Source organism: Rhinatrema bivittatum, chromosome 5, assembly GCF_901001135.1.
Source record: "Rhinatrema bivittatum chromosome 5, aRhiBiv1.1, whole genome shotgun sequence".
Classification (NCBI taxonomy): Eukaryota; Metazoa; Chordata; class Amphibia; order Gymnophiona; family Rhinatrematidae; genus Rhinatrema; species Rhinatrema bivittatum.
The window spans coordinates 309,488,978-309,503,980 of NC_042619.1; the positions used below are offsets into that span (position 1 = coordinate 309,488,978).

The 15,003-nt window shown below is 47.1% G+C and overlaps 1 protein-coding gene across 1 annotated transcript in view; it reads left to right on the plus strand.

Annotated features, from left to right (window-relative positions):
• Window positions 1-15,003, plus strand: part of FER1L5 (fer-1 like family member 5) — a 495,517-nt gene that overhangs the window by 218,076 nt on the left and 262,438 nt on the right. Inside the window, exons 36-37 of the mRNA XM_029603280.1 lie at window positions 107-132; window positions 9,325-9,381. Of these exons, the coding sequence (XP_029459140.1) occupies window positions 107-132; window positions 9,325-9,381 (83 nt within the window). The remainder of the gene's footprint in view (window positions 1-106; window positions 133-9,324; window positions 9,382-15,003) is intronic.

Sequence of the window (15,003 nt, forward strand, 5' to 3'; positions counted from 1 at the left end):
GCAGTGTTTTTGCAATGGCTGTATCGTTGTTTTTCTCTAGAAATGCTGCATTTGGAGAATTAATTGCCACATTGTCTTTAGCTTTTACTTTGTTTTTTATTTTCAGTTGCTTCCTTGACAGATACCCCAACGGTGAGGAGTGATAGCGAATTGCCAGTTCTACCTCATTCTACATAAAAGTGCTTATCCATGGAGACCGTCACATACCACAGCAACCCCCCTCCCATCTGCAACACTTAACAGACTTGTCCATGGAAACCATCCCCTTCCATCCCATCTATGGTATTAGCAGCCATTCCACAGCACAGCACACCCTATCCTATCTAAAACATTAGCAGTGCTCACCCATGGAGACCAAAGTGCAGTGCTCCTGTTGGATCTATGGGGCTTATTGCATACAAGCTACCACAGATTCCCCAAGGATTAGTTCTCTCTCTAGCACACCACTGACACTATCTCTCTAACACACAATCCCTAGCCTGTACACATTAATGCAGTGTTTCTGTATTCCTTAGAGGTAAGAAGCCCTTGATTTTCATAAATCAACATAGCCTGAAAAGCATTCATGGATTGACCCTATCATTGCTTCCTTACAGGTGAATTTTCAAACGTTGCGCATGAAAGTTAGCATGCACAAGAATACATGTTATTTTCAAAACTGCAATTTACACATGTAAATCGGGGTTTGCGAGCAGCTTTGCATGTGTATGAAAGGAACGTACTGGGGCATTCCGGGGTGGGGCCAACATTTATGCAAATAAGTTGCTATTTTAAAACCTGTGAAAGTGACGTGCGTATATCTTTTACTTGCGTATATTTATATCTGTTCAACATCTGGTGTAAGTGATCGTAAACTTACACCAGTGATCGTAAACGTAGTAAAAGTGAAAAAATGACTAGGTTGAGGGTCTGGGTGCAATGGGCATAAGAGCGAGGAAGGTCTTTACAAGCTGCAGATGGACAGGGCAAACTGGTAGACTTATTGTTAAAACTGGTTATTTTATTGCCGCATGCATTTATAAAATACACTGACTTACATGTGTATGGCCCTGCCTTGGTCTCGACTATGAATTACCCCTATGCTTGGGGCGGGTAGCACCATATGAGAAACTGTATTTACTAATATGATTTATCTTCAGGTTCGAGGCCTGAGTGGGGGATGAGACAGGGTCCCAGTCTCCCCAATACCACAATTCTCTGCCCTTCCCAAACAGCCTCTCACTTGTGGCACCACAGACCAGATAAAATCATCACACCAGAATAAAACAGTAATTAACCCATTTACTAGTATTGTGTAAGTAGACAGTAAATCCAACCAGAACATTAAATGGGAAAAGCACAGTAGTGAAGTATAATATAAACTTGCGGTTTTCTTATTTTAAATCAAGTTATGCAAAAATAACACTGGGTATGGTCTGTTAGCCAGGGCAACCAACATATTCATATGGATAGTAAAAAAAAAAAAAAAAAAAAAGGAACACTAATAGAGAAAGGTTGGGAGGAAAACTAGTGACACGCACAACTTTTAAATATTGTCTTTACCCTTGAATACTCAAAAAAGGGGGAACAGATCCACCCCAATGTCAGCAATTTGTAAAGGGTGCACCCTGTCCTAAACATAAAATTATGTGGAAAAAAAAATCAAGAAAATTAAGCTGGCTAGATGACAAACCAAATAGATGAGCACTGCAGTGCATGTAAGGTCTCTCTCCCCTGGGGTGCATCCCTAAATGATTTACTTGGTACTAAACAGAAAGCAAGCCTGGTTTTAGTCTCTTACAGAAAGACCAAGGTCCACCAGTTTCTCTTTCACAGCATTATCTAATGTGGCCACACTTGCCAGCAAGGGTTTATGCTTTTCTTCAGCTGAAAGCCTGAAGCAGATAAGATGAAATACTGAATTTGTGCAAAAGGCAAGGAAATAACCTTCTTCCTCCTCTGATAAGATACTCCATGAGCAAAGTTTCGATTATATAACTCAGTCTCTTTGGAGGATGATCCATCCATGTGCTTCTGGGCTTGGTTATCTCTGGAAAGGAAGTCGTTTGGTGTCTCAGCTCCTGGCTCCTCTGTCCCATGTTGGGATTTTTTATGTAGCTAGGTTATGAAGCAAGATTTCTGTCTCTCCCTCTTCATAATTAGCTCTTCAGGAGAAGAACTCATTGCAGGGTTGCCAGATGGACTCCTCTCTTCCTGGCTGCTGCCTCCAACTCTTGGCCATCCCTACCCCCGCACACACAGACAGAGCCAGCCAAAGTGCGCCTTTTCTACCTTAAATGGTGTCCCAGCATTCCTTTGGCTTCCTCCTCTGCTGGCTATGTAGTGCTGTTCTCTGGGCAGGCTAAACAGTACAGCCCTTTTCCCACCTTGTTAACACTGTGTTGCAGAAGTGGACCTTTGGGTCAAGGTCGAGTTGGCGCTATTCACAGGGAGGAGCTCTGTAGATCCTCACCATTAGCAGGCGGAGCTGGCTGGAGCAGAGGCCCAAAAGGAGCTTCACCAATACTAGCCCTTGTTCCACTTAGGTTGAGCCCTCTGGTGCCAGGGCCAGCTGGACTAAGGTGCGGGCCTCTGTGGAGATGTAGACCTATTGCGTAGGGTGTTACAGGCCAGCATGGAGAGAAATGGAATAAGTACGAGCAGTGGTTGGGGCAGGTGGCAGGCATCAGAGACTGGTGCAGGCTGTGGTCACAGGCAAGCAGAATTTGTTCAGTGTCATGGTTCAGGCAGAGGTCTGGGCAGGCAGAGTTCAAGCATGTCGATGAGCAGACAGTGGTCGAAAGCAGGTGGAGGTCTAGGAGCGTCAAGGTACAATCCGAAGTCAAAACCATGAGTCCAATCCGAAGGGGTGAGGAGAGAAGGAATAGCAGGACACACGAGACACTGAAGTGAAGACAGATGAGGGGAGACAGACAATGAAGACAAGAACTCAGGAGAAGACCAGACTTTCGAGGGAACCAGGAACAAGACACAGAAACTCAAGTATACACACAGCAGAAAAAGGTTCTGTTATGGTCGTGGACCCTTGGGCCGGTTGGGACTGAGGATGGTATGCTATGGAAGGCCATAGTAAGCGTCCCAGCCGGGAGGCGGCTCAGAAAAGACACAGAGGAGGCTTCACCACTGGAAGTCCGAGGTCCCCCCAGGAGGAGCCCGTAGGGACCCAGACCTCTTGGACATAGGTGGAGTCCTATGCGACCAAGGACCCAGGTAACGGCTGAAGAGATGGATGATGACTGGACCCAGATGGATGAAGAGTCTTCACCCTCAGAAGCCCGCGGCTCCCCCGGGAGGAGCCCGTGAGAGTCCGAGCCACTGGGACTTAGGAGAAACCTCTGGGCCAGCAAGTACCGTATACCTGAACAGAGGGTGAGGCCGAAGTCGGAGTCCAGGAGCAAAGCCGGGTCAGGAGCCAGGAGTCCGAGATCCACGCCAGAGCCAGGGACGAAGCAGAAGACGGAGTCGGAAACAGAGCTGGGTCGGAAGCCAGAAGTTCGGAAGACAATACTAAGCCAGGAACAGAAGCCGAAGAAGAAGTCGTGGGACGGAGCCGGGTCAGAAGCCAGAAGTCAGACGTCGATACCAAAACCAAGGGGCGGAAGCAGGAGACAGGTCAGGAAGCAAGCCGGGTTGAAGACAGCAGCAATCCAAAGAGAACATGGCAACAGCAAGTCAGGAAACCTGAGGAACCTCGTTGCAAGGCGAGGATCCAATCCCAGCTGCAGGGTAATATATCCTGCAGCATCTGACGTCATCCTAGGAGCTGTCCTTGGTTTCCCACGCTGGCCCCTTTAAGACTGGAGCCCCTGCGTGCGTGCGCGCCTAGGGGGCGGGGCCAGCAACGGGGAATCGGCGGCGTCTCCCTAACAGTGGGGACACCGCAGCAGGCTGCAGAACAGGCCTGGGAGGCTGGAGACGGACTCGCGTGGGCCAGGCCGGCCTCAAGGTAGGTGGAGGGGCTGGGGCACGGCCCAGTCCCGCAACAGGTTCAGTGTTAGGTAGCAGATTGATGGCGCAGTTGTACACCCTGTGGGAAGTCAAAGTCTCAGCCTCCCTCTTGGAGAAAACATCGGTATATTTGGCATACTGGGGAGGCAGCCCTATCAGGATTGTTGCCAAGGGCAAGTGCAGTAGTGGTTCAATGCATTGCATGCACGAGCTGTGGTAATGGGAGCTCCAGCTCATCAGCTGTAGCGAATCCCGGTTAAAGTGAAGAGAGTGAAGTTTCAATCAAGGTAGCCGCAGCACAATGAGGTGTATTACCTTATCAATGACATGGAAGACTAGGTTCTCCACATGAAGTATACCAGTGCAGAGGCGCAAGGGTGCCATTGCAAAGGTGATCTGACCAGGAAGAGGCTCCCTGTGAATGGAAGAGATGACAAGGGGCGTCTCCCTGACAACTATGGGAAGCTGCAAGTGGTCGATGAAGGCTTTCATGAAAAAGTCTCCCCCCTCCCCCCGACACCTGAGTCAACTAATTCCAGGGTGAAAAACTCATGGTTATCCACAGAAATAGCTATCAGAAGGACCAGTTGAGGAGCTGGAGTTGTGAAGCCTAAGAGCACCTCACTACTAGATCCTAGGCTTATTAGTTTTCCAGCTTCAGAGGATGGAGCACAAACTGGTGCCCAGTCCAGGCACAGTAAAAGCAGAGACCTAGCTTGAGACAGCAGAGCCTTTCCTCAGGGGAGTTGTTTTGGTTCTTCCGATCATGCCTGGGCTGGGGCTACCATCGGCGCAGGAGAGAGAGGGCATGAAAATGAAGGAGCCAGCACAAATTGTCTGCATAATGGGCAAAGCTCCCAGGCTCCCTGCTGGAGGCAGTGGTCAATGCTCCTGGCCATATTGATAAGAGCATCCAGAGATTCAGGAAGCTCATGGGCAGCTAGCTCGTCTTTCACCCAAGATGATAGTCTCTCCAAAGAAGTGCTATGGAAACTGTCCTCCCTCTGGTTCAGTTCTGTGGCTGTAGTCCAGAACTCAGTGGCATAGTCCACTGAGTTCTGACTTTGCCCTGATAAAGGTGTAGAAAGTCCGAACCCACCGTGGCCAGCCGGCTGGGCTCATCAAAGATGAGCTTGAAGGCCTTGACAAATTGTTGCAGATCTTACAGAAGGGGATCCCCATGCTCCCACAAGGGAGAGGCCCAGGCCAAGGCTTTCCCATCCAGTAGCGAGAGCATGAATGTGATCTTGATAGAATCATTGGGAAACAGTGCCAGCTGGAGGGAAAAGTGCATGAAGCATTGGTTCAGGAACCCATGGCACTGCTTTGGATCTCCAGCGTTCCGGGGGGGAACTGGTAGGTGTATCATGGGTGAAGCCGGTATGGTTGAACACGCTGCAGCAGCTGCAGGAGGCAGAGAAGCAGCTGAGGCTGCCATTGCATCTAGACAGGTAGTCACTCCATGGAGCCCACCAGGAACTGAAGAAACTTCTGATGCTGCTGGATCTGTTGTGGAAGTGGATCCTTGGGCCGAAGTGGAGTTGGCGCAACCCACATGGAGGAGCCTTGTAGGTCCCCACTGTCAGCAGGCGGAGCTGGCTGGAGCAGAGGCCCAATATGAGCTTCACCAAAACCAGCCCTCATTTGCCTTTGGTTGAGCTCTCGGGTGCTGGGGTTCAGGCATGGGCTTCTGTGGATCCATCGAGTAGGGTGTTACAGGCCAGCATGGAGAGAAGCAGAGTCAGTATGAGCAGTGGTCGGGGCAGGTGGCAGGCAGCAGAGGCTGGTGAAGGCTGTAGTCAGAGGCAGGAAGATTTTGTTCAGTGTTGTGGTTCGGGCAGAGGTCTGGGCAGGCAGAGTTCAAGCAAGTCGATGAGCAGGCAGTGGTCAAAAGCAGACGGAAATCAAGTAATGTCAAGGTACAATCTGAGGTCAAAAGCAGGAGTCTAAACCAAAGTCAAAGCCAGGAGTCCAATCTGAACGGGTAAGGAGAGGAGGAACAGCAGGACACAAGAGACACTGAAGACTGACGAGGAGAGGCAGACCAGGGAGACAAGAATTCAGGAGAAGATCAGACTTGTGAGGGAACCAGGAAGAGGACACAGGAACTCAAGTAGACACACAGCGGAAACAGGAACCAGGAGGCAAGGACCTGGAACCAGAAATGCTGAGGCAAACCTCTACTCCAACAGAGTTGACCTATTGCCGAGGCATCTGAGGAGCACTGGAAGGAGCCTTAAATACAGAATGGATTCTGACGTCATCAGAGGGCACCCCGGGGAATTTCCCTTTAAGAGGTAACAAGTTTGGCGCGTGCACGTCTAGGGAAGCCCAGAGCAGCCGGCAGCAGCGACCCTCTGACTGGCGCATTGGACTTCTTCAGGTGTGGCAGTTTGCCGCGCCTCTGTTCGGGGGTCTGCCTTGTCAGGAAATCCGATTTTTGAGTCGGTGCTGGAGGTAAGAGCAGCTGGTCGTGGGTTCATCCGGCAACCAGCCAAACACAACATTAAGCTAACATTAAGCTAAGTAGTGCCTTTCCTGCTACTTAGATGGACAAATTTGAACTTATTTGGATAAGTAGTGGTACTTATCTGGCTATTTACTAATTTATCCAGGTAAGTAGCAGCAGGTCCACATAGCCGGATAAGTCTGAAAAATGCTGCTTATCAATCTAAGAAGTGGTTTTCAGACTTATTCAGCTACCTGTTGCTACTTAGCCAGATAAATTGGCGTATATCTGGATGTCTGACATTGCATGGCTCGTGGTTTTGTGTGTGTATATGTACTCATATTTTATGACCTGCACATATCCTTTCCGCACAGGTTATAAAATACAGAAGCAACTTTGCATGCACCCATATATACACGTAAAGGGGTGCACACGAGCAGTTTTGAAAGTATCCTCCCTGTGTAATGTGATACAGTGCATCCACCTAGTCTTCAACATCTCTAGCACTTAAATTATCTAATGTATCTGAATCCTTAGCAAAACTCCTGAAAATCTCCAGCAGAGCACTGGGAGGACCTGGAGAGTGTGGTGCTAAATACTGGGAGGCCGATATTCAAATAAAGTTGAGCTCTGAAATTTAGGCTTCTATTTTCAGCCAAACTTAGGAGCCAGAGACGGTAACTTTAAAATGAGTGTGTGCATCCATATACACGTGTATGTGAGCGCAAGCACACATCCACTGGAATTTTATATCATCCGTGCAAGTACATGCAAATTATATAAAATACGCATAGCGCGCTTAAGTGTGCTTCTAATTTTAAGCAGTCATACAAGGAAACATTATTCGAGTATTTTCCCTAGGTCTTGTTGGCTTTTACATGTGCAAGTGAGCACATTTTATGACCTGCAGAGGTGAAAGAAATTACAATTTTACCAATTAGTCCACCAGTTTGCCCATTCTGTCTCTAGGTCATCCAGACCTCTCTGGTTCTTCAGCCTGCACTCCCCCCAGTTCACTCAGACCCCTCATCCAATCAGATTTTGGCTATAAAGAAATTTATTCTGTCTTACACCTGATAGAGAGCAGAAGTAAATATGCACAGGTAATAGCCCTACGCGCATTGCCTTCGCAGGTTATAAAATCGGGATTTATGTGCATAAATGTTAGCTCCATCCCAGAATGCCCCAATCTGCCCCAAATTCACCCCTTTTTTACACAAGCAAAGTTATTCATGCACTAGGTACTTATGAGCACATGTGCGAGATTTAAAATCGGAATAGTGTGAACAAGCGCTACTTGCGCACATATCCACTGTTTTATGAGCGCCCATCTCTTTTAAACTTCACCTGAAAGGGGACAATTCTCAAAAGGTTTATGTTCCTAAGTTTTGAAGCTGGGCTCTTATATTTGCCTGAGTGCATATTCATTTAGGGGGGGATAAAAAAGTGGATGGTTGCCACCTAATTTGGTCCCACATTGCAAGAGAGAGAGAGAGAGAGAGAGAGAGAGAGAGAGAGAGAGAGAGAGAGAGAGAGAGAGAGAGAGAGAGAGAGAGAGACTGACTCTATAGTTACCACTATGTTACTTTACTATTTATAGCACTGTAAGAGGAGGCACTTTTAACTCGGTGTGAGGGTTTAGGGGAGTAGGTTTGGGGGGCACTTTTACATATACAGTAGGAGGAACGAACAGCAAAGTTGACAATCACTGAAAATGTTCTGCTGTTTGAATCAATGAAAGGTACAAGAGGAGTTGATTTGTACAATGCACTCTCTATCTCCTAATGTAAAACCTACCCCCCCCCAAAACCCCCACACCGAATTAAAAGTGCCCCTTCTTACAGTGGTATAAATAGTAAAGTGGCATATTTGTCTTTTTGTCTCTCTTTCCAGCAGTATGTGCAATAAAAACCTTTTTGGCCAGGAACGCACAGAAAAAAGGTGTAGTTATTTCTGGCATTAAATCCCATGTTACTCTATCACATTTGGTGTTAGGAGCCACTCATTACCATTAACTCTGCCCAAACTCCTCCCACTTGCATAGCAAATGTCACATTTGCATACTAGCACACATTGTGCTATTTAATGTGTGCATTTGGGCCTTAACACAAAATGATAAATGACTCTGTTAGAAGCCCATGTTTTAGCATTCTTAATTTATGCTAATTTTCAGTATACTGCCCTCAGCTCTCAATACTTTTAGCTTGAGAGCTTAGACAGTCAGTTAAACCTCATTCCCAGCATCAAATGCAAAAGAAAACTTAGTCCTTGAATACCAAACAACATGTATTAGAATGATGAACAGTTCAGCACTCATGGAATGAGAAGGCATCAAGAGTAGCCGTACAGATAGGAAAGACTGTCACAACTGTGATAAGTTCTGTCTGGAAACTAAGTAGTCTGAAGGAAACAACTAGAGCTTACATAGAAGATGTAGAATAAGAATGGTGAAAAGCAGTGCTTCTGTGGAGCTTGAGACTGGGTTCAGAAGAAACTGCTAGCCTGAAGAGAGCCCAGTTATAACTGAAGGAAATTACTGGAAGTAAAATGTACTAGGCATTCCTAGCAGCAAGGGACAAGTAGGAAGAGGAGAAAAGCAAAGAGTGAGAGAGACAAGCAAAACAGGAAAGATCCAATAAACAGCTCAGAAACATTCAAAGATGACCAACCAGGAGGTAGAGCTCTACAACATATAGAGAACCCAAGTTGCGCAATATCAAATAAGATGACACAGGATGAAAAGAGCACATAATTATATATATCTCTGTATAATAAAGGAAACTTTTATAGAAAGGCTACCTTGTTATACCATATTTATTTATTTATTTAAAGTTTGTTTTTTTTAATACCGGTATTCGTGGGTACATCATATCAGTTTACATATAATTTGAACATTGTACAAAGAACCTGCTGTCTGTGTTTTGCAGGTGATGGAGAAGGAAGTACAGGAATCACAGACTCTAATGGAAAAGAAGAAGGAAGAGGTACTCGGCTCCTGGCAGCTGTTGCTATAAGGATATGTAACCCTCCCCAGAAGGCACATAAAATGTGAGAGGGTCTGGCACCTGATTGAGCCAAATAGCAGTCTCTTGGAAGGGAACAAGAACATTTTGGGTCAAGTAGATGATGTAGTGGACCTCTGACCCAAAGGCATAAAGTCAGGGCTCTCATTTAGGGGTAGATTTTATAAAACTACGTCGACACGTACTTTTGTTTGCGCACCAGGCGCAAACAAATGTATGCCGGATTTTATAAGATATGCGCATATCTTATAAAATCCGGGGTCGGCGCGTGCAAGGGGGTACACATTTATGCACCTTGCGTGTGCCGAGCCCTGTGTGCGCTGCCCATTGCCTCCAAGACCGCTCCGAAATCAGAGCAGCCTCGGAGGGAACTTTCCTTCGGTCTCCCCCCATCTTTCCCTCCCTTCCCCTACCTAACCCACCCCCCAGCCCTATCTATACCCCCTACCTTTATTGTGAAAGTTATGCCTGCCCCAGGCAGGCGTAACTCGCGCACGCTGGCCGGCCGCTGCCGCGCGATTCCCCGGCCCGGGAGCGATTTCGGAGGCCTTGGCCACACTCCCGAAATACCCCTGGGCCGGAACCACACCCGTGGCCATGCCTCCGGAATGCCCCCGAATGACACGCCGCCGCGACACGCCCCCCTGACACGCCCCGGCACGTGCCCCAGGACAGGGGGGTTTTGAAAGGGTTACGTGCATAACTTATGCGCGTAACCCTTTTAATCTTTACCTGTTAATGTTCCTGTTTATACCTGGATCAATCCAGACTCCTGGGTTTTTCCTCCCTTCCAGCAGATGGAGGTAGAGAAAGTTTTACTGACACTGCCATGTAACCTGGTGTGTCACCTGCAGTCCCTCAGTATTTCTCTGTCTACAGCAGATAGTAAAGGTGCAAATCCTACAGTCTGTTTAAAAAAAAAAAAAAAAAAAAAGATTTTACAATTGGAGGATTTCTCCCAGGAGGTTGCTAGACCCTGGTGGGGCTATCCCTCCTGGTATTGAGGTGGACAAGAAGGATGTTGAGGAACCTTGGTGTGGCTTGGTCCTTTCACTGCTGGAGGTGAACAACTAGTGGTGCCAGTTCCTACTCCCCCAGGAGAACTCTTGGCATCCTGCAGCACTTCAGCCACACAAGGAAGTATTATTTTCTTGAGCTCTCTTTCTTTTATTTTTTTTGTTTCTGTGAAAAGAAAAAAAAAAAAAGGAAGAAAACTTTATTTGTTAAAAAAAAAAAAAAAAAGAGAACATAAGAACATAAGAAAATGCCATACTGGGTCAGACCAAGGGTCCATCAAGCCCAGCATCCTGTTTCCAACAGTGGCCAATCCAGGCTATAAGAACCTGGCAAGTACCCAAAAATGAAGTCTATTCCATGTTACCGTTGCTAGTAATAGCAGTGGTTATGATCTAAGTCAACTTAATTAATAGCAGGTAATGGACTTCTCCTCCAAGAACTTATCCAATCCTTTTTTAAATACAGCTACACTAACTGCACTAACCACATCTTCTGGCAACAAATTCCAGAGTTTAATTGTGTGTTGAGTGAAAAGGAACTTTCTCCAATTAGTTTTAAATGTGCCCCATGCTAACTTCATGGAGTGCCCCCTAGTCTTTCTATTATCCGAAAGAGTAAAAAACCGATTCACATCTACCCAAACTAGACCTCTCATGATTTTAAACACCACTATCATATCCCCCCTCAGCTGTCTCTTCTCCAAGCTGAAAAGTCCTAACCTCTTTAGTCTTTCCTCATAGGGGAGCTGTTCCATTCCCCTTATCTTTTGCTAGCCCTTCTCTGTACCTTCTCCATCGCAATTATATCTTTTTTGAGATGCGGCGACCAGAATTGTGCACAGTATTCAAGGTGCGGTCTCACCATGGAGCGATACAGAGACATTATGACATTTTCTGTTTTATTCACCATTCCCTTTCTAATAATTCCCAATATTCTGTTTGCTTTTTTGACTGCCACAGTACACTGAACCGATGATTTCAATGTGTTATCCACTATGACACCTAGATCTCTTTCTTGGGTTGTAGCACCTAATATGGAACCTAACATTGTGTAACTATAGCAAGGGTTATTTTTCCCTATATGCATCACCTTGCACTTATCCACATTAAATTTCATCTGCCATTTTGATGCCCAATATTCCAGAAGAGGGCAAGTCCAGTGCGGCGAAACGTCGGCAGGCAGAGCAGCAGGAGTCTAACAGCCATGGACATTCCGGCCAGTTTTTTTTCAGAGTTCTGGGGTGGCAGTGTTGGCAAGCCACATGGTTAGGCCTGCACGAATGTCACAACACGGCTGACTAAGCTTCGGAAATGGTGCCTGGCAGTGGCTGCTGCTTATGCGGCGATACGAGCTGGCCTCTGCTCTTGATGTCTCACTGGAGGGGAAGGCAGGTGGCTACAGCGTCTGAGAGACAAAAGAAGCCCAAAGTAAATGTGGGGGTGCTTCAGAAGGCCGCAAATGTACCCCCACCAGGAGCAGGAATGGAAGCCTTTGGCAAAGGACACATCATAGCCTATGGGGTGGGGGTCAGAGTATTTCCTCCCACCTTTGTCTTCAGCAATACAGAACCCCGTTGGCAAACAAGAGGCTAATTTTGATGAGGAGAAGGACCACCTGCAGGATTATTCTGAGGATTCTTCAGTGTTTTCATCTGAGTTTGTGCTGCTTATGCATAAAGCATATTTGCTAGGAAAGCAGTAGGGTGGCATTCAGCTCAGCCCCTTGGATTGCAGCCTGGGAAGAGACCTAGGATTTCGAAGGAGAAGGCTTCTAGGTGCACTCAGAGGGTCCTAGGCATGGGAGCGTATCCGGTTAGTCTGGATGTGAACTTGGAGGACTCAAGCAGTAGTCCTGCCGGTAGCTGTCTCTCCGGATGCTGCTGCTGCAGACACTAGCTCGGACATAGCGGAGCCTGATGAAGGGCTGGACTAGGTCCCTGTTGTGGAGGGGGATGATCCTAAGGTGATGCGTCTCTTCCCTCAAGGAAAAACTGAGGCCTCTGATTCCCCATGTTCTAGAGGAATTGTGGATCAAGGTTCCTGAAGAGGAATCTGATCAGGAAGGGGTGGATCCAGTCATGGATGGCTTGAGGGGTCCAGCAAAAGCCTTTCCCATTCACAAATCAGTGAAAAAGTTAGTGGTCAGGGAGTGGGACACTCTGGAGTCAGGCTTGAAGGTTGGTTGGCGATGGCTAAGTTATATACGTTGTCGGAAGATATGCTTGAGCTTTTGACGATTCCTAAGATGGATGAATAAGTATCAGCGGTCACTAAGAACACAACCATTCCTGTGGTTGGTTCAGCTGCACTGAAAGATATGCAGGAAAAAAAATTTGAAATTCATCTCAAAAAGATTTTTGTGGTGTCTGCCTTAGGCATCTGGGCTGCCATTTGCAGTAGTTTTATAGAGGACTAGCCTGCGCTGGGTTCAGTAATTGCAGGCTGTGAGGCTGCTTTCTGCATCTGAGGCTAAACAGGTGGACTTTATGGAGGTGACTGATGCCTTGTATGACCTTGTCAGAACCTCTTCAAGAATTATGATGTTAGCAGTCTTGGCCAGTGGTCTCTTCTTGTTAAGGAACTGGTCGGCAGATGTCTGGTCCAAGTCATGATTGGGAGCATTGTCTTTTAAGGGAAAGCTTCTATTTGGAGAGGACTTGGAAGAGCTTGTGAAGCATCTTGGTAAGACCAAGGGGCATAGGTTGCCAAAGGATAAGCAGAAAGGAGGCAAGGTTTCCTTCTCAGGGTGATCCTAGTTCCAGCCAAATAGGAGATTTTGGCAAAATAGGCCTCCAGTAGGAGCCCAGAGACAAGGAGCCAGAAGACAACAAGCATGGGGCCAGTCCTTTCAAGGGGGCAGAAAACCAAACTGGAATGGCCTTAGCCAAGGCTCTGGTGGAGCTAAGCCCTTGCAGTGAAGCAAAGTCAGTCCACTCCTCTGTCCCTCCTATCGGAAGACATCTGACTATGTTTTACAAGGTGTGGACCAAAATCACGATGAACCAGTGGGTCCTGAGCGGGATAAGAGATGGTTGCACATTAGAATTTGCTTGACTGTTAAGAGACTAGTTCATGGTCTTCCTTTGCTCCCCTTTTGCCAAGAGGAAAGTGGTCCAAGAGACCATAAATCATTTGCAGAGGCTGGGAGCCATTATTCCCGTGCCTACGGGGGAGCAGAGAACAGGAAGGTATTCCAATTATTTCAAGGTGCCCAAAAGGGAAGAGTCCTTCCATTCGATTTTGGCTTTAAAAAAGGTAAATCTGGCTCTCAGGGTCCCCTGTTTTCAAATGGAGATGCTGCGCTTAGTCATTGCAGCAGTGCACAAACGAGAGTTTCTGACTTCGCTAGATTTGACCGAAGCATACCTTAACATATCGATCCTCCCATTAATGATTCCTGAGGTTCATGATCCTCAGGAGGCATTTTCAGTTTTGTGCCCTCCCTTTCAGATTGGCGACAGCTCCAAGTACTTTCTTGGAGTACTTGGATGGTGGTTGTGATGGTGATGGTGATTGTGGCAAGGTGCTCAGAAAAAAAGGGCATATTGGTTCACCTGTATCTGGATGACTGGCTCATTCAAGCAAAGTCAGAGCTCTTCTGCTGCAGCAGTTAGAGTTTCTAGGCTGGGTGTTTGATCTGGCAAAGTGTCATCTCACTCCTCAATTTTTGGATTTCTTGGGAGCATGCTTCGATACCAGTATAGGGAAGGTTTATCTCACCAGGGATCACATGCTCAAACTGCAGATGCAAGTTCATGGGCTGTTAAATACTATGGTGCCCAGGATCTGGGACTACCTTCAGATTCTGGATTCTATTGCATCAACTTTGAAGTTATTCCTTGGGCCTTAGCACACATGTGGCCTTTGCAGAAGTCTCTTCTTTCCCGGTGGGATCCATTGTTGGAGCAGTTTCATCTTTCACTGCCTATTGTGGGGGCTGCCTGGTCCAGTCTTTCATGGTGGCTTGGTTGGGCCCATCTGAGTTGTGGGGTGAACTTGGATGTACTGGACTGAGTGATAGTTACCACCAATGCCAGTCTCACTGGATGGGGTGTGGTGTGCCAGGGTCAGTCAACCCAGGGGCAGTGATCCAAGAATGAAGCATCCTGATCTATCAATCGGTTAGAAATGAGGGCAGTATGTTTGGCATTGCTTGGCTTTCTGCTTCTGTTACCCGATCACATGGAGCAAATCCTGTCGGACAATGTAAAAATGGTGGCTTACATCAATTGGCAAGGCGGAACCAAGATTCAGGTAGTAGCCCAGGAGGCCCAGGAGTTGTTTCACTGGGCAGAACAGCATCTGGAATTGCTGGCGGCATCCCACATAGCTGGGATAGATAATATTCTGGCCAATTTTCTCAGTATGCAGTGGCTGGATACAGAAGAGTGGGGAACTGTCAGAGGAGGCAATGTGACTTCTCCGTCGCAAGTGGGACATTCCCCGTCTAGACTTAATGGTGTCTCAGCAGAATGCCAAGGCACCTCACTTCTACAGTCGCAGATGGGAACATGGGCAGAGGGAGTTGATGCCCTTGTTCTGCCTTGGCCCTGAAAGATTCTTCTTT